Below are 26,471 nucleotides of genomic sequence, written 5' to 3'. Positions count from 1 at the left end.
GGACATGGCGCCAGTCCATCGCAGGGAAGATAATCAAACACATTCACACCTTAACACACACTTCAGGCAATTTTGTGTCTTTAAATAACCTGACTGTATGTCTTTGGACTGTGGGAGGAAACAGGAGAACTCTGAGGAACCCTACACATACATGGGGAGTACATGCAACACAGGACCTGCTACCCACTAGCCACCCCTTTTTTTTTTTTTTTTTTATGTTTTTATTGTTTGAAATATTTCTAATAGTTTACAACATAATGGGGAATAAAAAATAGAACATTAAATATGCCATGATTTGCACGTTCTGTATTTTTCCAAACAAGAACTACGTATTCAAATCGGCTTTTTAAAAACAGAAATTAACAGCACATAAAATTTAAATCACATATTTGCTTAGAACGGTATGTTGAAGTGTCTGTTTTGGATGCCACTCGGCACCAAGTCACTTTTCAGCTCTATATTACTGTAGTTTGTGGGCGGCACGGTGGCTAAGTGTCGCCTCACAGCAAGAAGGTCCTGGGTTCGATCCACAGGTGAAGCAGTCCAGGTCCTTTCTGTGTGGAGTTTGCGTGTTTTCCCCGTGTCCTTGTGGGTTTCCTGCAGGAATTTCGGTTTCCTCCCACAGTCCAAAGACATGCAAGTGAGGTGAATTGGAGATACTATATTGTCCATGACTGTGTTTGATATAACCTTGTAAACTGATGAATCTTATGTAATGAGTAACTACCGTTCCTGTCATGAATGTAACCAAAGTGTAAAACATGACGTTAAAATCCTAATAAACAAACAAACTGTAGTTTGTTGGTGCTTTGTTTGTGAAAACAGCATAGCTTTTCTCAGTGGCACAAATGCAGCTAAAATAAATGTTAATAATTTAAAGATTTATGTAAATATATTTTTTAGAAGTTGTACAAAAAGTGGACTAATAAAGTCACGGTTTATTGTAAGAAAACACTTAAACTCAGTGTGTTGGCATGAACTAGGTTGTATGATTTATTAGTGAAAAGGCTGCATGGGGAATACAGTTTTATTTTCCTCCTGCTTTATACAGACACAATGAGGTCATTGGTTCAGTTTTCTAGGTTTTTTTTATTAAGAGTTTTAGAATATTTTAAAAGATCTAAGGTCATGCAGGCTTTTGTGCTGGATCAGATTACACACTGATAGCAGATAACATCATTTGTTGTTATTTTACAGTTTTTCTTAGTTGCTTTTGTACATTTCTCACATCACTATTAACATTTGCACAACAGTAAGTGCATTTCTCAAAACAATTAGTACAAACTGCAAAACCTAGTTGATAACCTGCAAAAGCGTGTCACTTGCTCAAAAATGATAGGTCATTCCTCAAAAGCAAGTATTCATGTCAATGAAAGTGTCAGTGTCATCAAAATAAAAAGTCCTGATACCATTGTTTATGAACAAGATAGTCAAATGGCTTTGTCATGTTTTCATTATGACAGTTCACTCTGTAAGTGTTTTGCAATGCAAAAAAGTCAGATCATGGTGACACTACCTGAAAATGCACTATACACTATTAGCACACCCATTTGAAATCTACAGTTAAGTTACACATTACTGTATTTAGTGAGGTAAATGAGTACAATACGTATGTTTCACATTTTTACTGTATATGCTCTTTGCAATTCTAATTTGTTCACAGCATTGTGCTAAAGCAAAGTACAAACTTATTTACAACAAACATAAGAAACACCCTTTAAGTAGAGCTGTGCACAACTGTAAACAATATTGCAGTACATATTGGAACTGTATTGGAACATACAACATACTGATTTTGACAACTAGTTCAACATTTTTGTATGTAATGATTCAAGCAATGAAATGAGGACTATTAGTTTCATAGGGAATGACTATTCAGCATTCATAAGTATAGTTCATTTTGACTGACATGACATAGCAAATGATAATGTTATAAAACGGCAGAGAATTGTATGGAAGCAATTGATGCATGTCCAAAAGCATTTGCGGTTTGTTGGAAGGAATGAGAAACAGCTACTATGATGTGCACAAATGACTAAATCGTGTGGAGATTGAACTAACAGTTATGAGAATTTTAATTCTGATCAGAGAAATGCACCAAAGCAATTGAGAAAAACTGTAATGGGGCCGGCAACATTGGTATTACATAAAATCATGAATTATAGTACAGTCTCAGTTTAAACAATAACATACCAAATACTGTTGGTAATTACATGTAACAAATCTTAGTAATTATGTAGTGTTTTTGTACAAATTGTATAAAATCTGTTTAAATTCTGTTACAAGAATTATTATTATTTTTTTACCAGCACAAACTGTTTGCAGTACATGAACTACACCGATGAGGCATAACATTATGACCACTTTCCTAATATTGTGTTGGTCCCCCTTTTGCTGCCAAAACAGCCCTGCAACTGTGATGCACTGTGTATTCTGACACCTTTCTATCAGAACCAGTATTAACGTCTTTAGCAATTTGAGCTAGCTCATCTGTTGGATCTGACCACACGGGCCCACGCTCCCCACGTGCATCAGTGAGCTCTGGCCGCCCATGACCCTGTCGCCAGTTTACCACTGTTTCCTCCTTGGACCACTTTCGAAATATACTGACCACTGCAGACCGGGAACACCCCACAAGAGCTGCAGTTTTGGAGATGCTCTGACCCAGTCGTCTAGCCATCACAATTTGGTCCTTGTCAAACTTGCTAATATATCCCACCCACTAAAGTGCTGAGATAATCAGTGTTTTTCACTACACCTGTCAGTGGTCATAATGTTACGCCTGGTCGGTGTAAGTCTAAATATTAAATTTTTGAATTGTAACCCTGGATGACATTGCTTTTTCTTCTCTTTATACCTGCAGTGTCTTTAGCTTCCAGCACTGTGGGGCTGGCAGGTCAAGTGGTCCACACAGAGACCACTGAGGTGACTCTGATGAGCGACCCCATCATGGGGTTTGGGATCCAGCTCCAGGGAGGGGTGTTCGCCACAGAAACCCTGACTTCTCCACCACTCATCGCTTACATAGACCATGACAGCCCGGCTGAGAGGTGAGGTCTCCATACGGCTGCTATAAATAACAGATTAATACATATAACATCTGAGAAGGATCTAAAACTTAGTTTGCTTTATCTCTGACATGTGATCTGTACTAGTGGGTTTAGCATATCATTTCCACTCTTTAACCTTACTGCTGGTATCTCTCATCACAATCGCATCCATAACCCAGAGAGCTGTTAGAGCATCGTCGTCTTATCTGCTTCCTCCTGATTCGTTTCATCATGTAATGAAACTATTCCACTTGATGCATTGCTGCGCGGTGGTGATAAGCACAGTCCAAACCAAATGTGGGTTGATTGAGTGCTGCGCTGGAGGAGAGGCTACTGAACTTATCTTTAATTGCCTAAGTGGGCCTGCCGCAGCTGGCACGCAAATGAACTTACACATGTAGCAGCTGACAGGATTAACGCCCAAACTTCAGAGTAATTGCCAAGCCCTAGTGACAGCTCTGGCATTAGCTTCTGTAATTGTAATCCTGTTGATGGGCATGAACCTTTTTAAAAATAAGAGGTTAAGGACAGGCTCTTATTTACTGTGGCATGAGGAAATGTCATGCTCCTAGAATAGATAATAACCTAGAGTTGTGTAAATACAACAATAATTAAGGTAACCAGAGACCCAAAAAGTATCAGAAATGTTGGTTTGGGATGTTATAGAAATAAGAGGTTATATAAGGGCACAGCTAAACCAATAAGCTTATATCCATTTAGCAATATAACACAAGAACAATTCATTTGCAATTCTTTTTCTTAGTCCTTGTAGTATTTTTAAGTGTTACAGCGTTTTATAACTTGCTGTAAAATAAAATGCACCATAAGGCCAATGAATATGAAAACCCCACAATATTATTGAGTTTGTTATTCCAGCCACACTCTTTGCAAAGAGGTGTATAAAATCAGTCAAATAAAATACACCGATCAGGCATAAAATATTACCACCTTCCTAATATTGTGTTGGTCCTTCTTTTGCTGCCAAAACAGCCCTGCAACTGTGATGCACTGTGTATTCTGACACCTTTCTATCAGAACCAGCATTAACGTCTTCAGCAATTTGAGCTACAGTAGCTCGTCTGTTGTGCCAGCCTTTGCTCCCCACGTGCATCAATAAGCCTTGGCTGCCCATGACCCTGTCGCCGGTTTACCACTGTTCCCTTCTTGGACCACTTTTGATATATACTGACCACTGCAGACTGGGAACACTCCACAAGAGCTGCAGTTTTGGACATGCTCTGACCAAGTCGTCTAGCGGTCACAATTTGCTTGTTCATTTTTCCTGCTTCTAACACATCAACTTTGAGGATAAAATGTTCACTTGCTTCCTAATATATCCCACCCACTAACAGGTGCTGTGATGAAGAGATAATCAGTGTTATTCACTTCACCTGTCAGTGGTCATAATGTTATGCCTGGTGGGTGTAAATCATAAGCTTCATCAGATTTGGGAAAGGCTTATTTTTCCTGTTCCAGCATGATTGTACCCCTGTGTACAATGCAGGGTCTGGTCTGTTTGGAGGAACTCTAGTGACCTGCACAGAACCAAGTCAAGTCAAATTTATTTGTATATTGCTTTTTACAGTAGACATTGTCTCAAAGTGACTTTACAAAATCCAGGACTGACAGACCAAAAACCCCTGTTGAGCAGCCAAGGGTGACAGTGGCAAACTCTTGAAAACTCCCTTAAAATTACACAAAGAAACCTTGACACAAAGAACCAGACTCAGCAGAGACCCCTTCCTCCTTGGGTGGCCTAGAGCCTAGAGCCCTGACCTTAATGCCAAAGAGTTGGAACATTTTGAGCCAGGCCTAGTGCCCGATTTCACAAATGCTCGTATGGCTGAACAGATACAAATTCCCACAAATGCACTTAAGGTTTTGTGGATAGCCTTCCAGGAATGCCTTACTAGGAGAGTGAAGGTTATTATTTACATTTAGAGTTTAGGCATTAAGCAGACGCTCTTATCCAGAGTGACTTACAGATTTGCTTCCTTAGCAAACATTTCCTTTCTCTGGTACAAGTAAACAACAGTCTAGTCCAGTGGTCCCCACCAAGTACCATTGTTTGGAACTGAATGTGGGCAGCTACTGGAAGCGAGTGAAGAGAATGCAGCAGTGGGGTGATGTGGCAGTGTTTGGGTTGATTAAAAACCAAGCAGGCAGCTGCATTTTGAATAAGTTGCAGGGGTTTAATAGTGGACATGGGTGAAGGGGGGTGGTTTTCATCAACATAAATGACTAATTTGGTGGTGGAGAAAGCTGCACAGTGGCATTTAACCTTGTACCATGGCCTTCTAATAACTCATTAGTGGTTGATTACTGACACTTTGTGCTGCATAAATAGAACACAGTTTGACTGCACTCATTTTAAATGTTGGGGGAAAAAAAACAAGCTGTCACCTTATGCTAAAATAAAAATTGGCTAGATGTCAGATGTAATTCAAGAACTCTTAAAACTCAGCAGTGCTATGTATTGAAAGAAGCATTGGTTACACTGTTTACAGTCAAGCAAGCTTTACATTGTTGACTGGCGCTCAACACAGAAGCTTTTCCTTTAATTTTAGTATCATAAAGCCACAAAAAGGTTTGTTACTAATCACACAGACAAAAAAGCATGTTTTTACCAGAGCTGGGATTTCGAATGCATTGTATTGAGTCTCAGCCCTGCCATCTGTCTGGGCTGGGTGGCTACATAAACAACGATTGGCTGTTGTTCATAGGGTTCCACATAACTGGTGCAATTACGACCTCTGCTGGCTGATTGATGGCGCCTGTGCAGAGTTGAGGAATAATGCGGATCACGGTGTGGCTCTCAGTGCACAAGGCTGATCCGCATATGAACTCGCCTCATGCAGGTGAAAAGATGCAGTTGGTACTGCACACGTGTCGGAGGGGGCGTGTCTGAGTTGCGAAGCTCCTCAGTCAGCAGTGGAGGGTTGTATAGGTAGAGGTTAAGCGTAACACAATCAGGATAATTGGATACGACTAGATTAGGGGAGAAAAATTGAAAAAAAAAAAAATTTCATACAATGAAAGTATTCTCAAGTGTCTTCATTTTTTTTGCTAAATCAGACAGTGGTAGCCTAGTGGGTAGAGCTTTGGGCTATCAACGTAAAGGTTGAGAGTTCAAATCCCAGCCCTGCCATTCAGCCACTGTTGGGCCCTTGAGCAAGGCCCTTAACCCTCTCTGCTCCAGGGGAGCCATACAATGGCTGACCTTGCGCTCTGACCCCAGCTTCCAAATGAGTATGGTATGGGGGAAAAAAAATTAATGTACTGTACACCTGTATATGTATATATGACAAATAAAGGCATTCTATAAGACTAATTAAATCATGGACATTAGACTAACTAGAAAAATACATCAGACAGGCACACAAATTACTTACTATTCAATTTAATTGCTATAATCGACCCTGTGCAGGTCTGGCGTGTTGCAGATCGGAGACAGAATTCTGTCCATCAATGGGATCCCTACAGAAGACAGCACACTGGAAGAGACCAACCAGCTGCTGCGTGACTCCAACATCACCAGCAAAGTTACACTGGAGATCGAGTTTGACGTAGCAGGTGAGGAATTATAATTCAGCTCATGTTGGCTGTTCCTGTTTAGTAATCTGTTGGAGGTGGTCAGCTAGAGCCTGTAAGCAAACCTGGGAATTAAAAGGTCCAGGTACCAGCTATTGTCATGATTTTCTTTTTCAGGCGGTGTGTTTTTGTGTTGGTAGGGGTACAAAAACACAGCATGGCTCACTTAGTTCCATGCTGAGATTTGGCACTCAGAGTCTAAATCCTGCCAAAATACATTCTACTATCCTAAATACATTGGGAATAGACTAATGCAGAAATGTGGTCATGTTTACTTTCTTATATACACTACTGTATATACACAGACTAGGCCTAACATTGTGACCACTGACAGGTGAAGTGAATAACACTGACTATCTCTTCATCACAGCACCTGTTAGTGGGTGGGATATATTAGGCAGCAAGTGAACATTTTATCCTCAAAGTTGATTTGCTAGAAGTAGGAAAAATGGGCAAGCGTAAGGATTAGAGCGAGTTTGACAAGGGCCAAATTATGATGGCTAGACGGGTCAGAGCATCTCCAAAACTGCAGCTCTTGTGGGGTGTTTCTGGTCTGCAGTGGTCAGTATCTATTAAAAGTGGTCCAAGGAAGAAACAGTGGTAAACCGGCGACAGGGTCATGGGCGGCCAAGGCTCATTGATGCATGTGGGGAGCGAAGGCTGGCCCGCTTGATCTGATCAAACAGACGAGCTACTGTAGCTCAAATTGTTGAAGAAGTTAATGCTGGTTCTGATAGAAAGGTGTCAGAATACACAGTGCATCACAGTTTGTTGTGTATGGGGCTGCATAGTCGCAGACCAGTAAGGGTGCCCATGCTGACCCCTGTCCACCGCCGAAAGCGCCAACAATGGGCATGTGAGCATCGGAACTGGACCATGGAACAATGAAAGAAGGTGGCCTGGTCTAATGAATCATGTTTTCTTTTACATCACATTGATTGGCTGGGTACGTGTGCATCGCTAACCTGGGCAACACATGACACCAGGATGCACTATGGGAAGAAGGCAAGCCGGCGGATGCAGTGTGATGCTTTGGGCAATGTTCTGCTGGGAAACCTTGGGTCCTGCCATCCATGTGGATGTTACTTTGACACGTACCACCTACCTAAGCATTGTTGCAGACCATGTACACTCTTTTATGGAAACGGTATCCCCTGATGGCTGTGGCCTCTTTCAGCAGGAAAATGCGCCCTGCTACAAAGCAAAAACGATTCAGGAATGGTTTGAGGAGCACAATAACGAGTTTGAGGTGTTGACGTGGCCTCCAACTTCCCCAGATCTCAATCCAATCGAGCATCTGTGGGACGTGCTGGACAAACAAGTCTGATCCATGAAGGCCCCACCTCACAACTTACAGGAGTTAAAGGATCTGCTGCTAACATCTTGGCTCGACGGGTCAGGGCTGTTTTGGCAGCAAAAGGGGGAGCAACACAATATTAGCAAGGTGGCCATAATGTTATGCCTGATCAGTATGTATATACAGTGTATCACAAAAGTGAGTACACCCCTCACATTTCTGCAAATATTTTATTATATCTTTTCATGGGACAACACTATAGAAATAAAACTTGGATATAACTTAGAGTAGTCAGTGTACAACTTGTATAGCAGTGTAGATTTACTGTCTTCTGAAAATAACTCAACACACAGCCATTAATGTCTAAATGGCTGGCAACATAAGTGAGTACACCCCACAGTGAACATGTCCAAATTGTGCCCAAAGTGTCAATATTTTGTGTGACCACCATTATTATCCAGCACTGTCTTAACCCTCCTGGGCATGGAATTCACCAGAGCTGTACAGGTCGCTACTGGAATCCTCTTCCACTCCTCCATGATGACATCACGGAGCTGGTGGATGTTAGACACCTTGAACTCCTCCACCTTCCACTTGAGGATGCGCCACAGGTGCTCAATTGGGTTTAGTCCATCACCTTTACCTTCAGCTTCCTCAGCAAGGCAGTTGTCATCTTGGAGGTTGTGTTTGGGGTCGTTATCCTGTTGAAAAACTGCCATGAGGCCCAGTTTTCGAAGGGAGGGGATCATGCTCTGTTTCAGAATGTCACAGTACATGTTGGAATTCATGTTTCCCTCAATGAACTGCAGCTCCCCAGTGCCAGCAACACTCATGCAGCCCAAGACCATGATGCTACCACCACCATGCTTGACTGTAGGCAAGATACAGTTGTCTTGGTACTTCTCACCAGGGCGCCGCCACACATGCTGGACACCATCTGAGCCAAACAAGTTTATCTTGGTCTCGTCAGACCACAGGGCATTCCAGTAATCCATGTTCTTGGACTGCTTGTCTTCAGCAAACTGTTTGCGGGCTTTCTTGTGCGTCAGCTTCCTTCTGGGATGACGACCATGCAGACCGAGTTGATGCAGTGTGCGGCGTATGGTCTGAGCATTGACAGGCTGACCTCCCACGTCTTCAACCTCTGCAGCAATGCTGGCAGCACTCATGTGTCTATTTTTTAAAGCCAACCTCTGGATATGACGCCGAACACGTTGACTCAACTTCTTTGGTCGACCCTGGTGAAGCTTGTTCCGAGTGGAACCTGTCCTGGAAAACCGCTGTATGACCTTGGCCACCATGCTGTAGCTCAGTTTCAGGGTGTTAGCAATCTTCTTATAGCCCAGGCCATCTTTGTGGAGAGCAACAATTCTATTTCTCACATCCTCAGAGAGTTCTTTGCCATGAGGTGCCATGTTGAATATCCAGTGGCCAGTATGAGAGAATTGTACCCAAAACACCAAATTTAACAGCCCTGCTCCCCATTTACACCTGGGACCTTGACACATGACACCAGGGAGGGACAACGACACATTTGGGCACAATTTGGACATGTTCACTGTGGGGTGTACTCACTTATGTTGCCAGCTATTTAGACATTAATGGCTGTGTGTTGAGTTATTTTCAGAAGACAGTAAATCTACACTGCTATACAAGCTGTACACTGACTACTCTAAGTTATATCCAAGTTTCATGTCTATAGTGTTGTCCCATGAAAAGATATTATGAAATATTTGCAGAAATGTGAGGGGTGTACTCACTTTTGTGATACACTGTATATGTGTATATATGTATAATATGCCAAACGCGTGTGGACACCCTTTCTAATGATTGAATTTAAGTATTTTAGCCATGCTTGTTACTAACAGGTGTATAAAATCAATTATATTTTATCATGAATATGCTTTATATGCACTTTGTGGCAACAGTCTTTCCTATTTCAGCATAAAGATTGGTCTATTAAGATTTGACCAATTTGGTGTATAGGATCTTGAATGGCCTGCACAGAGCTCTTACCTCAATCCCATTAAATATCTGAATGATTGGAACGTTGATTGTAAGGCAGGTCATCTTGTCCATTAGCGCCCGTGCTCACAAATGCCCTTTTGATCGATGTGGCATGTATTCCCACGGACATATTTCATAATTATTTTTTGTTGCTGTTGTAAAAATAGCTCAAAAAATTTGCATACAACTACTACAGTTATTGTTTTTTATTGCTGTTTGTTCTGGTCAGTGCCAGACTTCATGCTGGAATAGAGTGTTAAGGTGATTAATTCACACTGGACTGACAATTTTTATTAAAGTAACATTGCAATCATTTTCCCTCTGTGAGCAATAACATTACTGCTCCGGAAACAAAGGGGATTTCACACTGGCTTGGCTAGAAGGCATTTCTAAAGGTGGAATGAGCTTTCCTGAATTATTGACCAATCATTTAAAGTAAAGCACCCTTAATGCATAATTGCTGCCCCTCTGAGGGCTGTAGATTTATTATCCCTGGTTCCTTGACACTACTTTCTTTGTAACTGGCTGAAGACAATGAGAGAGACAAAAGAGGTGCATTCTCTCATTCAGATAATGGTTCTTACTTTTGCTCCAGACCTACAGTGTATCACAAAAGTGAGTACACCCCTCACATTTCTGCAAATATTTCATTATATCTTTTCATGGGACAACACTATAGACATGAAACTTGGATATAACTTAGAGTAGTCAGTGTACAGCTTGTATAGCAGTGTAGATTTACTGTCTTCTGAAAATAACTCAACACACAGCCATTAATGTCTAAATAGCTGGCAACATAAGTGAGTACACCCCACAGTGAACATGTCCAAATTGTGCCCAAATGTGTCGTTGTCCCTCCCTGGTGTCATGTGTCAAGGTCCCAGGTGTAAATGGGGAGCAGGGCTGTTAAATTTGGTGTTTTGGGTACAATTCTCTCATACTGGCCACTGGATATTCAACATGGCACCTCATGGCAAAGAACTCTCTGAGGATGTGAGAAATAGAATTGTTGCTCTCCACAAAGATGGCCTGGGCTATAAGAAGACTGCAAACACCCTGAAACTGAGCTACAGCATGGTGGCCAAGGTCATACAGCGGTTTTCCAGGACAGGTTCCACTCGGAACAGGCTTCGCCAGGGTCGACCAAAGAAGTTGAGTCCACGTGTTCGGCGTCATATCCAGAGGTTGGCTTTAAAAAATAGACACATGAGTGCTGCCAGCATTGCTGCAGAGGTTGAAGACGTGGGAGGTCAGCCTGTCAGTGCTCAGACCATACGCCGCACACTGCATCAACTCGGTCTGCATGGTCGTCATCCCAGAAGGAAGCTGACGCACAAGAAAGCCCGCAAACAGTTTGCTGAAGACAAGCAGTCCAAGAACATGGATTACTGGAATGCCCTGTGGTCTGACGAGACCAAGATAAACTTGTTTGGCTCAGATGGTGTCCAGCATGTGTGGCGGCGCCCTGGTGAGAAGTACCAAGACAACTGTATCTTGCCTACAGTCAAGCATGGTGGTGGTAGCATCATGGTCTTGGGCTGCATGAGTGTTGCTGGCACTGGGGAGCTGCAGTTCATTGAGGGAAACATGAATTCCAACATGTACTGTGACATTCTGAAACAGAGCATGATCCCCTCCCTTCGAAAACTGGGCCTCATGGCAGTTTTCCAACAGGATAACGACCCCAAACACAACCTCCAAGATGACAACTGCCTTGCTGAGGAAGCTGAAGGTAAAGGTGATGGACTAAACCCAATTGAGCACCTGTGGCGCATCCTCAAGTGGAAGGTGGAGGAGTTCAAGGTGTCTAACATCCACCAGCTCCATGATGTCATCATGGAGGAGTGGAAGAGGATTCCAGTAGCAACCTGTGCAGCTCTGGTGAATTCCATGCCCAGGAGGGTTAAGGCAGTGCTGGATAATAATGGTGGTCACACAAAATATTGACACTTTGGGCACAATTTGGACATGTTCACTGTGGGGTGTACTCACTTATGTTGCCAGCCATTTAGACATTAATGGCTGTGTGTTGAGTTCTTTTCAGAAGACAGTAAATCTACACTGCTATACACGCTGTACACTGACTACTCTAAGTTATACCCAAGTTTCATGTCTATAGTGTTGTCCCATAAAAAGATATAATGAAATATTTGCAGAAATGTGAGGGGTGTACTCACTTTTGTGATACACTGTACCTCTGTAAACGGAGAACGGGATTGACGATTTGTTGTCTGAATTCTGAACACTTTTCTTTGATCTTATGTGATCTTCTTCACTTTCTGTTTAACATTATGGTCTGGTCCTCATTGCCAAAACTGGTTTAAACTTTTTAACTATTAGTTAAACAGAATAAATTTATAGTGGGAGAAAAAGGGGTAAAATACAAAAAAAAAAGCATTTAGACCCTGTGCTGTGGCACTTTAAATTGTGGTCTGTTTGCTTTAATTATCCTTGTGATATGACTAGAAATGAATTAGAGTCTACCTGTTACAATTTGGATTAACTGGAAAGGCACACACCTGGGTCTATAAGGGTCCCCAATGTACATTGTATTGACTGGACTGTCTCTGGATCTCCATGATCAGATTTGTCATGGTATAGATCAGGGCAAGGATAAAAAACAATATCTAAGAATTTGAGTGTTTCCTGGACCATACTGGTCTAGCAAGAATGACCTTGGTCAAGGAGGTAAGAAAGAACCCAGCAGATTGGGTCCTTGCTGAGTCTGGCTTCTCTCAGGGTTTCTTCAAGTAATTTTGAGTTTCCTTAAGTTTTTCCTTACCATTGTCACCTGAATGCTGTAAAGTTGCTTTTAGACAATGTCTATTGTAAAAGCGTATACAAATAAATTTTACTTGACTTATATCTATTCCAAATTAAATCTAAAACAAAATAATCAAGAGGTCTGAATAGCCTCTAAATTCACTGTACATAATCCATTATTCTTACAGTAATTAAGATGTAGATTAAATCCGATCCAATTTGCTCTAATTGCATGTTTTGACTAAACTGTTTATTTGCCTGACATACTCACCAGTCTAATTAGAATCTCTACACGACAGATGTTATCTTAAGAAAAGGTATCCTTACTGGGAATGCGGCTTTTAGTGTCAACGGTACTCTGACGGTTAGAAGCGTAGCTGCCCTGTCATGTTTTATGAGAGTAGCTGTGAAGGGCTTTTTAATCTAAGCTGTAATTATAAGTGTAGTTATACAATACTGCTTCATCTTTTAAAATGTGTGACATGAGATTTGCTTGCTCAAAGCACTTTTTTTTCTGCGCTGTGCTTCCATCAAGCCACAAACTAGTGCCAAATTCTCACACTGATTCCAGCTGATAATGTAATTGGATATGGGAATTTACTGGACTATTATTCTTCAATTTAATGGATTATTTGAAGGATTACCCACCTTGTTCAATCAAACACTAAATTTAATCAAATTGGCCTCAGTCCAGTTACTATGTTCCCATAAAGATGCCATCAGACTGAGTATTAACTGATTAGTGAGCTGCCTGTAAACATGGTCGGCTTATTTTGATCTGCTGCTGAGTAGGTCTGCATCTCTGAATATTTTACAATGAGTACAGCAAGTTCCCAACCACTCTTGTTTTTGTTATCTAATATAATTCCAGTACACACATCCACTTCAAATGTGGATGTGTGCACATAATGACTTTATGCAGGAAAGGGTCGTCCTACTTTTGCCACAAAGTAGAGGGCATAAAATACTTTTTCTGTCAATAATTTTTATACACCTATGAGCAATAAGTGTGGATGATTGGGACGGTGTCCAGTTACCTCTGGCTATATAGTGTGTACTCATATGAATAATTTCACATTACTAAGTTCAAGTGTTTCAGCCACACTGTCTGTCTGTCTATCTGTCTATCTATTTATCTGTCTACCTGTCTGTCTGTCTGCCTACCTGTCTGTCTATCTATCTATATACCCTGCCCGACTGTCTGTCTATCTGTCTGTCTGTCTGCCTGCCTGCCTGTCTGTCTGTCTGTCTGTCTGTCTATCTATATACCCTGCCCGACTGTCTGTCTATCTATCTGTCTGCCTGTCCGTCCGTCCGTCCATCCATCCATCCGTCTATCTGTCTACCTGTCTGTCTGTCTGTCTGTCTATCTATATACCCTGCCCGACTGTCTGTCTGTCTGTCTGTCTGTCTGTCTGTCTGTCTGTCTATCTATCTATCTATCTATCTATCTATCTATCTATCTATCTATCTATCTATCTATCTATCTATCTATCTATATATATATATATATATCTATATATTTATCTATCTCTCTACATGTCTGTCTGTCTCCAGATTGAAGGGATTAAATTTATTTTGGTACTGTGCTCTGTTTACGCCTTTGATGATGTGTAATGATCCAGTGCTGTCTGCAAAGTAGCAGCCCAATATCATGATGTTCCCACTTCCATGACTCACAACTATAATGTTCATGGGATCATCAGATAATCTCTTCTTTCTTCAAACATGTACAGCTGAATTATGTTTCATGTGACGATTGTTCTGATTTGTCTAAATGAACACAGTAGGTTTTGGACATCATGCTATATATGTATTTTTTATTCGTTGTAAACACTTTTTAATTCTTAATGGAGTTGGAGTTGGTGGTTATCCTTTGTCTCTGCATCTTCTGTTCATTTCTTTTAACCCTGATTGCTTTTTTTCTTTCCTTTAGAATCTGTTATACCGAGCAGTGGCACCTTCCACGTGAAGCTACCAAAGAAGCCAGGCGTGGAGCTGGGCATCACTATTAGCTGTAAGTGTTCAGTACAGCGTTCATTACTGTGCAGTGTTACCGGTTTGCATGATTAGAGTTTTTGTGTCCATTTGCACTTTTGGTTCAGCGCATTCTATTTAATTCACCGTGGAGCTGCGTGCAGAACTTCAGCATAGCTCCCGTCACACATGAATCTCCATGCTTTGCAATTAGAGATAACAAGAGACAATATAGAGCATTGGAATGACTCTGGTATATATCACTGCCTTCAAGTTTCACACATCCCCTTTGAGACTTTAATTGATTTTAAATGCTTATTTGCATCATTGGATGGAAATGGAAAGAGCTATTAAAGAGCTTTGCTAGAAGCATACAGTAAAAAAACAACTATTTATCATTGGCAGAGTGGTTTATACTTTAGCTGCCAATGGTACTACAGAATGGATTAGCCACAACTGAAGCTGACGGACCTTCTGCACCACTTCAAGTTGCATATTTTATTAAAATATGTGTTTATATCACATTTTGCTAATTTTTCCCCCAAATAATCAACCAGATTCTGCAGCGGATCACATTATTTGTGTTAAATCAAGAACAAAAGGGCAGCTGTAGCTTAGTGGATAGGGTACTGGACGAGTAATCAGAAGGTTGCCTGTTGAAGCCCCACCACTGCCAGGTTGCCACTGTTGGGCCCTTGAGCAAGGGCCTTAACCCTCAAGTTGCTTTGGATAAAGGTGTCTGCTAAATCCAGAAAATGTAAATGTAAGCTAACACAGTTAGCCTCAGGCCATTCAAACCAATGGGCTGAGGTTGCACAACCCACCAGCATGCCAGCTAACATCTCCTTGTTAAACTGTCACTAACAAGCCTGAATTTGCAAATAAATAAATGTATTTACATTTGAGAAACTCTGTTAGTTGCTTTGAATTTGTCCGCCATATTTGTAATTTTTTGTGAGAAAAGTTGTGCCACACTGAATGCTGGGAATGCCTTCACCGCTAAGGAAGACAGAACCAAAAGCATGACAGTCATGACAAGACAAACCAAAATCTACCAAACCAAACCAAAATGAGCAAGAATACCAAAATTATGACCAGACCAAAATAGTCTCCGCCGAAGGATCCACAGCTGCTCCCTTAAATGCCCTGAGCATTACACCTGAAATGAGGAGCAGCTGTGGATCATTAGCTTCATTGACAAATCACAATTGAGTGGGTGTTGGCTTCTTCCATAGCCAAACATCCTCCAACATGTGCTTCTGGAGAGAGGGGCATGGCACCTCAACCTGAGCTCCAGGAGCACAAGAAGGCTTGATTCGTGAGACAGTGTAACAAATTTGCAATAACAAAGGCAATCAGAAATAGAAGTCCCATCCTCATTTCTAGAAAGGTAGGACGTTTTGGAAAATGTAATTAATACAAGAATCTGTTGTTTGGTGTTTATCTTGCACCTTTATTAAAAAGGACAATTAAATGGACCTGTAATGTTTTGATTGACCAACTTTATTGTATGTAAATATAAACAAATGTACTTTTTGATTCACCAGTATGTGTGAATGTAAAATTGACACAGAGTATATCAGAATTTTAACAAGTCATATGCTGCTACCAAGGCAACGTCTTTTCCTGGGAATGAGTTCAAAACAAGCAGTTCTTTATTTTCATTTTCTCTGCGGCTGCCCAAGGGGGAAAAAAAGAACAGTAGTAAAGTGTACAAAGACTGACTAGGAGTGAAGTGAGTCCAGAAAAGCAATTTGTGTATGACCCCTGTGCTTAAGTTTAATGAAGAGACTTATTTTTGTTCGTGATTAGGTTCTATTCTTGTACTGAGTGTGGTGAACTGCTGAACTAGGAGTTCTTGAAGTGGACTTTACAAGGCTCATTACGAAGATCCTGTAATAAGTGCTAAATGCAGACCTATCAAATGATTCATCCCATTTACCAAGGTGCTATGTGTTCCATAAAGGACTTTTTTTGTTGCTGATACACCTTTTACAGCTGGCTCATGGCCAGTCAGCTATCTTCAGCATTATAAAAGCCACTTTCATACCCAAAACCTGCAAAATACCTGGTTGGTTTTACTGGTAATAACACAATTTGATGTCACGATTTGATGTCATGTTGTCTGATGTGAGCTGCTGTAACGAAGAAATTTCCTGCAAAGGATCAATAAAGAATCTATCTATCTATCCATCCATCCATCCATCCATCCATCCATCCATCCATCTATTATGAATGACCTGGTACTTGAAGTGTGACAACTTACACCATACATAGAACAGGTTATGCAAATGTAACTTTAAAATCCAATCGTTTGTTTATTAGCTGCATTTCCTCTGTTATTTAAATCATTCACGACTGCATTATTTATTAATTATTTCACATTATGACTCAATACTGGGTAGTGACAGCAGTACATATTTAATTACAGTGTGTAATTAAATATTACCAGAGTAGGGATTACATTAACAGGGTGTCGTGTCACCCTTTATAAATTGAGCTATAAAAGTACCTCTTATAAAATATAGAAATTATATAATAAATACAGTTATAGGTAATATACTGTACAAGGATCAGCCATAACATTAAAACCACCTCCTTGTTTCTACACTCACTGTCCATTTTATCAGCTCCACTTTCCATATAGGAGCACTTTGTAGTTCTACAATTACTGACAGTAGTCCATCTATTTCTATACATACCTTTTTAGCCTGCTTGTACCCTATTCTTCAATGGTCAGGACCCCCACAGTACCACTACAGAGCAGGTATTATTTAGATGGTGGATCATTCTCAGCACTGTAGTGACACTGAAATGGTGGTGGTGTGTTAGTGTGTGTTGTGCTGGTATGAGTGGATCAGACACAGCAGTGCTGCTGAAGTTTTTAAATACCGTGTCCACTCACTGTCCACTCTATTAGACACTCCTAGCTAGTTGGTTCATGTAGATGTAAAGTCAGAGACGATCACTCATCTGTTGCTGCTGTTTGAGTTGGTCATCTTCTAGACCTTCATCAGTGGTCACACGACGCTGCCCACAGGGCGCTGTTGGCTGGATATTTTTTTGGTTGGTGGACTATTCTCAGTCCAGCAGTGACAGTGAGGTGTTTAAAAACTCCATCAGTGCTGCTGTGTCTGATCTACTCATACCAGCACAACGCACACTAACACACCACCACCATGTCAGTGTCACTGCAGTGCTGAGAATGACCCACCACCTAAATAATACCTGCTCTGTAGTGGTCCTGGGAGAGTCCTGGCCATTGAAGAACAGCATGAAAGGAGGCTAACAAAGCATGCAGAGAAACAGATGGACTACAGTCAGTAATTGTATATGGTAAGTGGAGCTGATAAAATGGACAGTGAGTGTAGAAACAAGGAGGTGGTTTTAACGTTATGGCTGATCGGTGTATAGCCCAACCCCTAAGCGGGTGCAGCAAGGGGTTAAACCAGTCATGTCTTTTTCCCCGCCTGAGGAATAATAAATACTTCCAAAGGAAGTACTTTAATAGAAGCTTATTTTAAATGGAATTTCTGTGCTTACATTTAAATGCAGACTTCACAGCATTTCAGCACATTTATTCCTGACAGTAAAGCCCAGATGGCTTTTTAATTGGCCAGAATCCATGTCCAGACTGGAAATGTTAATTTGCTTTAAATTACAATGTTGTGAACTACAGTGCAAGAAGAACATATTGTATTGTGAACAGAATATTGAATTATTTACTGATATGTGTCACATTGGTTCTTCTAGATGTCTTTATGAGTTTCATAATCTCTAAAATGTAGAAATGTAAACAGCGTCCTCATGCAAGACTGATGCAAAAGATTAGAGTTACATTAAAACATAAGCTGCTGGAAGCAATATTTGGTTTACTGAGCCATGGAAAAAAACACAGAAATGATTCCAGCAAGCACGGGAGATATACACTCGGTGGCCACTTTATTAGGAACAACTAGGCGCTTGATCATTTATGTAATTATCCAGTCAGGCATTTATGTAGCAGAAGCACAAATCATACAGAAATAATTCATATTAGCCACTTAGGTGGCACAGCGGTAAAACACCCGCTGAACACCAGAGCTGGGATCTCGAATACATCGTATTGAATCTCAGCTCTGCCTTCCGGGTAGGCTGAGCAGCCACATGAACAACGATTGGCCTGTTGTTCAGATAGGGGTGGTATATTAAAAGCCGGATAGGGACTCTCTCATAACTAATGCAATTATGACCTTTGCTGGCTGATTGATGGCACCTGCACAGAGATAGGAAAAGAGTGCTGTCAGGATGTGTCTCTCCGTACACAGTGCTGATCCGCATTGCAGTCATCAAAGTGTAGGTGACAAAATGCATACGGCTGCTGCCCATGTATCGGAGGGGGCGTGGGTTGGTGGAGAGTTCACTAAAATGGAAAAAAAGGGGAGAAAATGCATAAACTGTATATGTATATATATATATATATATATATATATATATATATATATATATATATATATATATAAAATAAGAAATAATTAATATTCATATCAAACATTTTTCTCATTCTCATTATCCAGTTTACACTGGTCAGGGTCGTAGCAGGTCCATCTTCACTGGGAACCAGCCTCAAGACAGGGCATCAGGCTTTCCCCTTAGACATTGCTAGGCATGTCTGTGTAGACGCCTGGCCTATAGCACTACTAGAATTAGAACCCAAATTTCAGTGGTGGGTGGGTTAATGTAATAGACCACTAATAGACCACACCACCCAGCACAAACATCACAAAGGGTAATATAGGTAAATTAAGTGACTGTGAAATGGTTAGTGGTGCCGTTGTATATGAACATGACAGTGAGGCTATTGTGCTTAGTGGCATCCTCAGTCACCAAATTTCACAAAAATCCAATAAATTACATTTCGGCTGTGGTAGATTTTGAGGTTTGCGTGTTGCACCTTGTGTTGTCATCACAAAAGAAATGTTTTTAACACTTGATGGAACCTGTGCCAGTATTGGTATAGTGTTGGTAATGAAGTGGACAGTAAGTGTATGATAAACTTCAAAGTATCTAAAAATAGATTTAAAGTTCTTGTTCATGAAGTACTTGAAGGGTTTTGTTAATAATAGTTTGAAACATACAGACCTAAGCCAAAAAGAATTCAAAGAAACTAATGTTTTTGAATATGCCCATAGCCCACTGTGTCAAAAAGTATCACCAAGTGTTATAGGTGGCAGTAAGTCCTCTAGATTAAAACCTTCAGCATCTTTTCCAAAAGGGGTGGCATGGTGGCTTGGTGGGTAGCACTGTCGCTTCACAGCAAGAAGGTCCTGGGTTAGATTCACAGGTGGGGCGATCCGGGTCCTTTCTGTGTGGAGTTTGCATGTTCTGTCTGTGTGGGTTTCCTCTGGGAGCTCCGCTTTCTTCCCACAGTCCAAAGACATGCAAGTGAGGTGAACTGGAGATACAAAATTGTCCAAGAACTGATAAACCTTGTGTGTAATGAGTAACTACTGTTCCTGTCATGAATGTAACCAAAGTGTAAAACATGACGTTAAAATCCTAATAAACAAACAAACATCTTTTCCAAAATGTATTTATTTACATCGTATCGAATCTCAGCTGTGCCATCCGGCTGGGCTGGGCTGGGCGGCCACATGAACAACGACTGGCTGTTGTTCAGGGATGAGTAAGCCGGATCAGGGTTCCTCATAACTGGTGCATTTACGACATCTGCTGGCTGATTGATGGTGCCTGCACAGAGTTGGGGAATAATGCTGATAGATAGATAGATAGATAGATAGATAGATAGATAGATAGATAGATAGATAGATAGATAGATAGATAGATAGATAGATAGATAGATAGATAGATAGATAGATAGATAGATAGATAGATAGATAGATAGATAGATAGATAGATAGATAGATAGACAGACAGACAGACAGACAGACAGACAGACAGACAGATAACTGGTGTGGCTCTCCGTGCACAAAGCTGATCCACATATGAACTCGCCTCGTGCAGGTGAAAAGATGCAGTCGGTACTGCACACGTGTCGGAGGGGGCGTGTGTCAGTTGTGAAGCTCTTCAGTCAGCAGTGGACGGTTGTATCGGTAGAGGTGAAGCGTAACGCAACCAGGGTAATTGGATACGACTAGATTTGGGGAGAAAAAGAGGGAAAAATGTATTTATTTCATATGCAAGGCATGTAACTCATTTGTAATGAACTAAAATAGTGAATACTTGTATAAAATGTTACGAATAATAATGGCATAATGTCTGAATGTTTAGAAATAGAGTCCTTTGCAGACCTATAAATAAATACTGCTTTATTAAATTTAGCCTTTAACCATCCAGAACACATAATAAATGAAAGCAGTTCTGTGAATACTGGTACTTGTGTAGCAGCTGTGTGCATTTATGAAAGGATTTTGGCGAATATAGCACATAAGGCACTTGAACATAATGTTCTAATTTTTAATTAAAATACAGTCATAATAGAATAAAAGAATTATGTGGAGATTTTCTGTTTCAAATTAAGCTGACAAACAATTTATCCCTAACAGCAAACAGGATTTTATTTAAGCAAAATTTTGTCTGGACTGGGAAAGTTGAGAAGATTTGAAGTGCTTTGAAGTACAGTCAAACATCTGAAGTGTTTCTTCTTGATATAGGTTCATTTGCAAGTATATCTTTATGATCAGAAGATACAAGCTGGCAGTGTCACCTGTATAAGACACCTGTATAAGAAATCTATGGACCAAGGCATTCAGGTGGCACAGCGATAAAACATGCTAGCTCACCAGTGCTGAGATTTCAAGCTCTTATGTTCGAATCTTAACTTTGCTATTGGCTAGTTGGGCGCCTGCATGGACATGTTTGGGTTAGGGTCCAGGGCAGGGCTGGCCGATGGGGGAATAATGTTTAGGAATGTCCGTGGCAGGGCTGATCAATGGGGCATGCACAAATTGGGGGAATAATGGAGATCAGTAAGTGACTCTCCCTGTGTGATCCTGCCTCGTGCAGGTGAAAAGAAGCAGTTGGCAACAGTGCTGAGATTTCAGCTCTTGAGTTGGATTCTCAGCTGTCCTATCAGCTAGTTGGGCACCTACATGGACATGATTAGGACTGCCCGGGGCAGGGCTGGTCGCTGGTGCGTTCACAAATTGGGGTAATGATATGAATCAGTGTGTGACTCTCTCTGTGTGATCCTGCCTTGTGCAGGTGAAAAGAAGCGGTTGGCAACCGTGCTGAGATTTCAGGCTCTTGAGTTAGATTCTCAGCTGTGCTATCAGCTAGTTCTACGCCTACATGGACATGTTTGGGGATGTCCGGGGCAGGGCTGATTGATGGGGCATTCACAAATTGGGGGAATAATGAAAATCAGTGAGTGACTCTCCCTGTGTGATCATGCGTTGTGCAGGTGAAAAGAAGCGGTTGGCAAACGTGCTGAGATTTCAAGCTCTTATGTTTGATTCTCATCTGTACTATCAGCTGTCAGCTGGTTGGGCGCCTACAGGACATGTTTGGGGATGTCCGGGGCAGGGCTGATCGATGGACCATGCACAAATTGGGGGAATAATGAATATCAGTGAGTGACTCTCCCTGTGTGATCCTGCCTCATGCAGGTGAAAGGAAGCGGTTGGCAACCATGCTGAGATTTCAGGCTCTTGAGTTGGATTCTCAGCTGTGCGATCAGGTGGTTAGGTGCCTACACGGACATGATTTGAGATGTCCGGAGGAGGTCTGATTAATGGCGCATACATAGAGTGTGGAAATAAAGGAGATCAGTGTGTGACTCTGTCTGTGTGATCCTGCCTCATGCAGGTGAAAAGAAGCGGTTGGCTACTGCATCTTCTCGGTCAGGGCAGGTGTCTGTAGCAGTAAAGGAAAGATACCACTGGGTAAATGATACGACCAGAAAAAGAGAGGAAAAAATCCATGGAGCAGTAATTGCAGTTGTGGTTGTGTTTCTTCCACTGACAATTTACTGTTGGAGAGGCGAGCAGGTTCAAAGCCCGTTGTCTCTGATTGACAGTCCCTGGGGCAATTTCTTTCACCTGCTCTCTGTGGCCAAGGCTATCACTCTAATCTGCTGCATCTAGATTGAATCATTCCTACTAACTGAATTCGTCCTTCCCCTGGTCTCTCTTACTACACCGTTCAGCACCAACATCCTTCTTTATCCCATTAAAGAAGCCGGGCTATGCTGGAATAAAAGTACTTCATTGTACTGTACACATATATATGTACACTGATCAGCCATAACATTAAAACCAACTCCTTGTTTCTACACCCACTGCCCATTTTATCAGCTCCACTTACCATATAGGAGCACTTTGTAGTTCTACAATTACTGACTGTAGTCCATCTGTTTCTCTGCATACCTTTTTAGCCTGCTTTCACCCTGTTCTTTAATGAACACAGGACCACAACAGAGCAGGTATTATTTAGGTGGTGGATCATTCTCAGCACTACAGTGACACTGACATGGTGGTGGTGTGTTAGTGTGTGTTGTGCTGGTATGAGTGGATAAGACACAGCAGCGCTGCTGGAGTTTTTAAATACTGTGTCCACTAACTGTCCACTCTATTAGACACTCCTACCTAGTTGGTCCACCTTGTAGATGTAAAGTCAGAGACGATTGCTCATCTATTGCTGCTGTTTGAGTTGGTCATCTTCTAGACCTTCATCAGTGGTCACAGGACGCTGCCCACGGGGCGCTGTTGGCTAGAAGTTTTAGGTTGATGGACTATTCTCAGTCCAGCAGTGACAGTGAGGTGTTTATAAAATCCATCAGCGCTGCTTTGTCTTATCCACTCATACCAGCACAACACACACTAACACACCACCACCATGTCAGTGTCACTGCAGTGCTGAGAATCATCCACCATTTAAATAATACCTGCTCTGTAGTGGTCCTGTGGGGGTTCTGACCATTGAAGAACAGCGTGAAAGGGGGCTAACAAAGCATGCAGAGAAACAGATGGACTACAGTCCAAACTTAATTGTAGAACTACAAAGTGCTTCTATATGGTAAGTGGAGCTGATAACATGAACAGTCTGTGTAGAAACAAGGAGGTGGTTTTAATGTTATGGCTGATCGGTGCAATTAGGGCATTAAATTGGCCCAACATTACTCTTATCTTGTTATGATATTCAAGCTGTTGTTACCTCAGTTTCCACCAGACTCAACCAGAGTAATATGTTGTGGCAATTCACGTAACCGTTTCCTCAGCCATGCTGTCCTAGCTTTCTCAGCAGACAAATTCATTAGCCCGGGGACCAAAATTTTATATCCTCGTTATTTCCTGCCTGCTTTCTCTCAGCCATACTGGTTGTTATTCAGCAATGAGCTCTGTTCAGGAGCTGTAACCACTTGGTGCTTCCTCTGCACCTCTGCAGGGCAATGAATTTTACACAACTCTCTCATTGCCAAGTTGCACCATCTTAAATTTGGGAGAAGCAAATGAGACCCTGAACCTAGACGCCAACTTCTTCGGAATATTAAACGCACCAGAGTTGCAGCGTGAGCAAAAAAGCAGCCAGTGCTCCGTCTCATCATCGGCACTGAGCAAGCGACAGGAACGAGCGAGGCGATGAAGTCATGGGACGTTGACAGGTGTGCATTTGATGAAATGTGACAGTAGTTCTGCAGCTTTGGTTTATTCACTAAACTGAAGCTGCACAGCATATTTGTTTATGACTCAGTCAGCAGAATTGGCTCACCGTCCTCCTGTGGGGCTCCTTCTGAGTTAGAAAGCTGTGCATGCTTGACAGGGCATGTTGGGAGGCTCACAACTCTGTGTGACAGCTCTAGTGGCGGAAACACTAATATGTTCATTAGAAATATGTTTCTATTACAACCCCAAATCAGAAAAAGTTGGGACAGTATGCAAAATGCAAATAAAGTAAAAATGCAGGGTTCCTTACATTTACTTTGACTTTTATTTGATTGCTGACAGTTTGAACCCAAGATATTTCATGGTTTGTCTGCTCAACTTTATATCATTTATTAATTTATTAATTAACAGGCCTGCAACACATTCCAAAAAAAGTTGGGACGAGGGCAATTTAGGGCTAGTAATGAGGAAAAAAAATAAATAATGATGTGATTCCAAACAGGTGGCGTCAACAGGTGATTGTAATCATGGTTTGGTACAAAAGCAGCATCCAGGAAAGGAGTCTTTGATGAGCAAAGATGATCAGAGGATCTCCAGTTTGTCAACAAACGTGTGAGAAAATGATTGAAATGTTTAAAAACAATGTTCCTCAAAGAAAGATTGGAAGGGATTTGCATATTTCCCCCTCTACTGTGCATAATATCATTGAACGATTCAAAGAATCGGGAGGAATTTTAGTGTGTAAAGGCCAAGGGTGCAAGCTTAGAATGCATGGATGCATGTAGAATGTTTTTTTTTTTAAATAAATTGTCACATGCATTATATAAAGTCTACACACCCCTGTTACAATGCCAGGATTTTGTCCAAGATCAAATTTTCTATCTTTAAGCTGACCTATAATGTAAAAGTTCAAAGTGAAATCTTTTAAGGTGTAAAACATTCACAATAATGTGGTGGCATAAATACTGAATAAATAATAAGAACTTTTTGATTTGATGAGAGAATTTTTTGGGTAGTAGTCTTATCAGCATGGCACATCTTGACTTGGCAGTCTTTGCCCAATCTTTCTTACAAAAGGACTCAGAATCTGTCAGATTACAATGGCATGTCTTGTGTACAGCCCTCTCCAGGTCACCCCACAGATTTTCTATTGGATTCAGCTCTGAGCTCTGGCTAAGTCATTCCAAAACTTTCATCTTCTTCTGGTGGAGGTGTGCTTTGTGTCGCTGTCGTGCTGAAAGGTGATAAATCCTCATCATTTTAAGCTTTTAAGCAGAGGCCTGAAGGTTTTGTGCTGACATTTACTGATAGCTGATATTTGGAACTGTTCATAATCCTCTTCACCTTGACTAAAACAGCCCCAAAGTATAATGCTGCCTCCACTGTGCTTCACTCTGGGTATGGTGTTCTTTTGGTGATAAGCATTTTATTATCCACAAGGGAAATTTGCATTGTTATAGCAGCAAAAGGAAAACACAGTAAAGAAAATTGGGATGTATATAGACTGGACTAATAGACTGAGAGACAGTTTTTACAACAGGGCCATAGCTCTGTTAAACACAAACATGTGACACATCATGTGTCATTCAACGGGTATTGTGCAATTGCAATTTCATTTCACTTTAATGGGACATGTGCAACTTATAATTTAAATTTAATTGGACATTTATTGGACATGTGCAATAGCTTCTTTTCCTGCTTCGGTTTTGTTTTAGTGCTTTTTTTATATTTACATTTGTATATAGTAGTACTATTGTTTGCTGTTGTTGTTTTTCCTTGCACCGAGAGGGGGGGTTGTATTTCAATTTCATTGTGTAAGTGTACAAGTACAATGTGCAATGACAATAAAGGAATCTCAGCTCTGTCATCCGGCTGGGCTGGATGGTTACATGAACAACGATTGGCTGTTGGCTGTTGTTGTTGGGACAAGCCGGACCAGGGTTCCTTATAACTGGTGCATTTACAACCTCTGGCTGTGCTGGCTGACTGATGGCACCTGCGCAGAGTCGAGGAGCAATGCTGATCAGGGTGTGTCTCTCCGTACACAAAGCTGATCTGCATATGAACTTGCCTTGTGCAGGAGAAAAGAGGCAGTGTCGGAGGGGGAGTGTGTCAGTTGCGAAGCTCCTCGGTCAGCAGTGGAGCGTAGTATACGTAGAGGTGAAGCATAACACAATCAGGGTT

General features: G+C 41.3%; 1 protein-coding gene across 2 annotated transcripts in view; it reads left to right on the top strand.

The window, feature by feature from the left end:
- Window positions 1-26,471, top strand: part of grip1 (glutamate receptor interacting protein 1) — a 371,696-nt gene that overhangs the window by 295,389 nt on the left and 49,836 nt on the right. For both annotated transcript variants that reach the window (XM_063006172.1, XM_063006163.1), the window contains exons 12-14: window positions 2,864-3,050; window positions 6,478-6,623; window positions 14,645-14,725. In XM_063006172.1, coding sequence (XP_062862242.1) covers window positions 2,864-3,050; window positions 6,478-6,623; window positions 14,645-14,725 — 414 coding nt within the window. The remainder of the gene's footprint in view (window positions 1-2,863; window positions 3,051-6,477; window positions 6,624-14,644; window positions 14,726-26,471) is intronic.

Source organism: Trichomycterus rosablanca, chromosome 1 (genome assembly GCF_030014385.1).
Source record: "Trichomycterus rosablanca isolate fTriRos1 chromosome 1, fTriRos1.hap1, whole genome shotgun sequence".
Lineage (NCBI taxonomy): Eukaryota > Metazoa > Chordata > Actinopteri > Siluriformes > Trichomycteridae > Trichomycterus > Trichomycterus rosablanca.
This window is presented reverse-complemented; position numbering and strand designations above follow the sequence as displayed.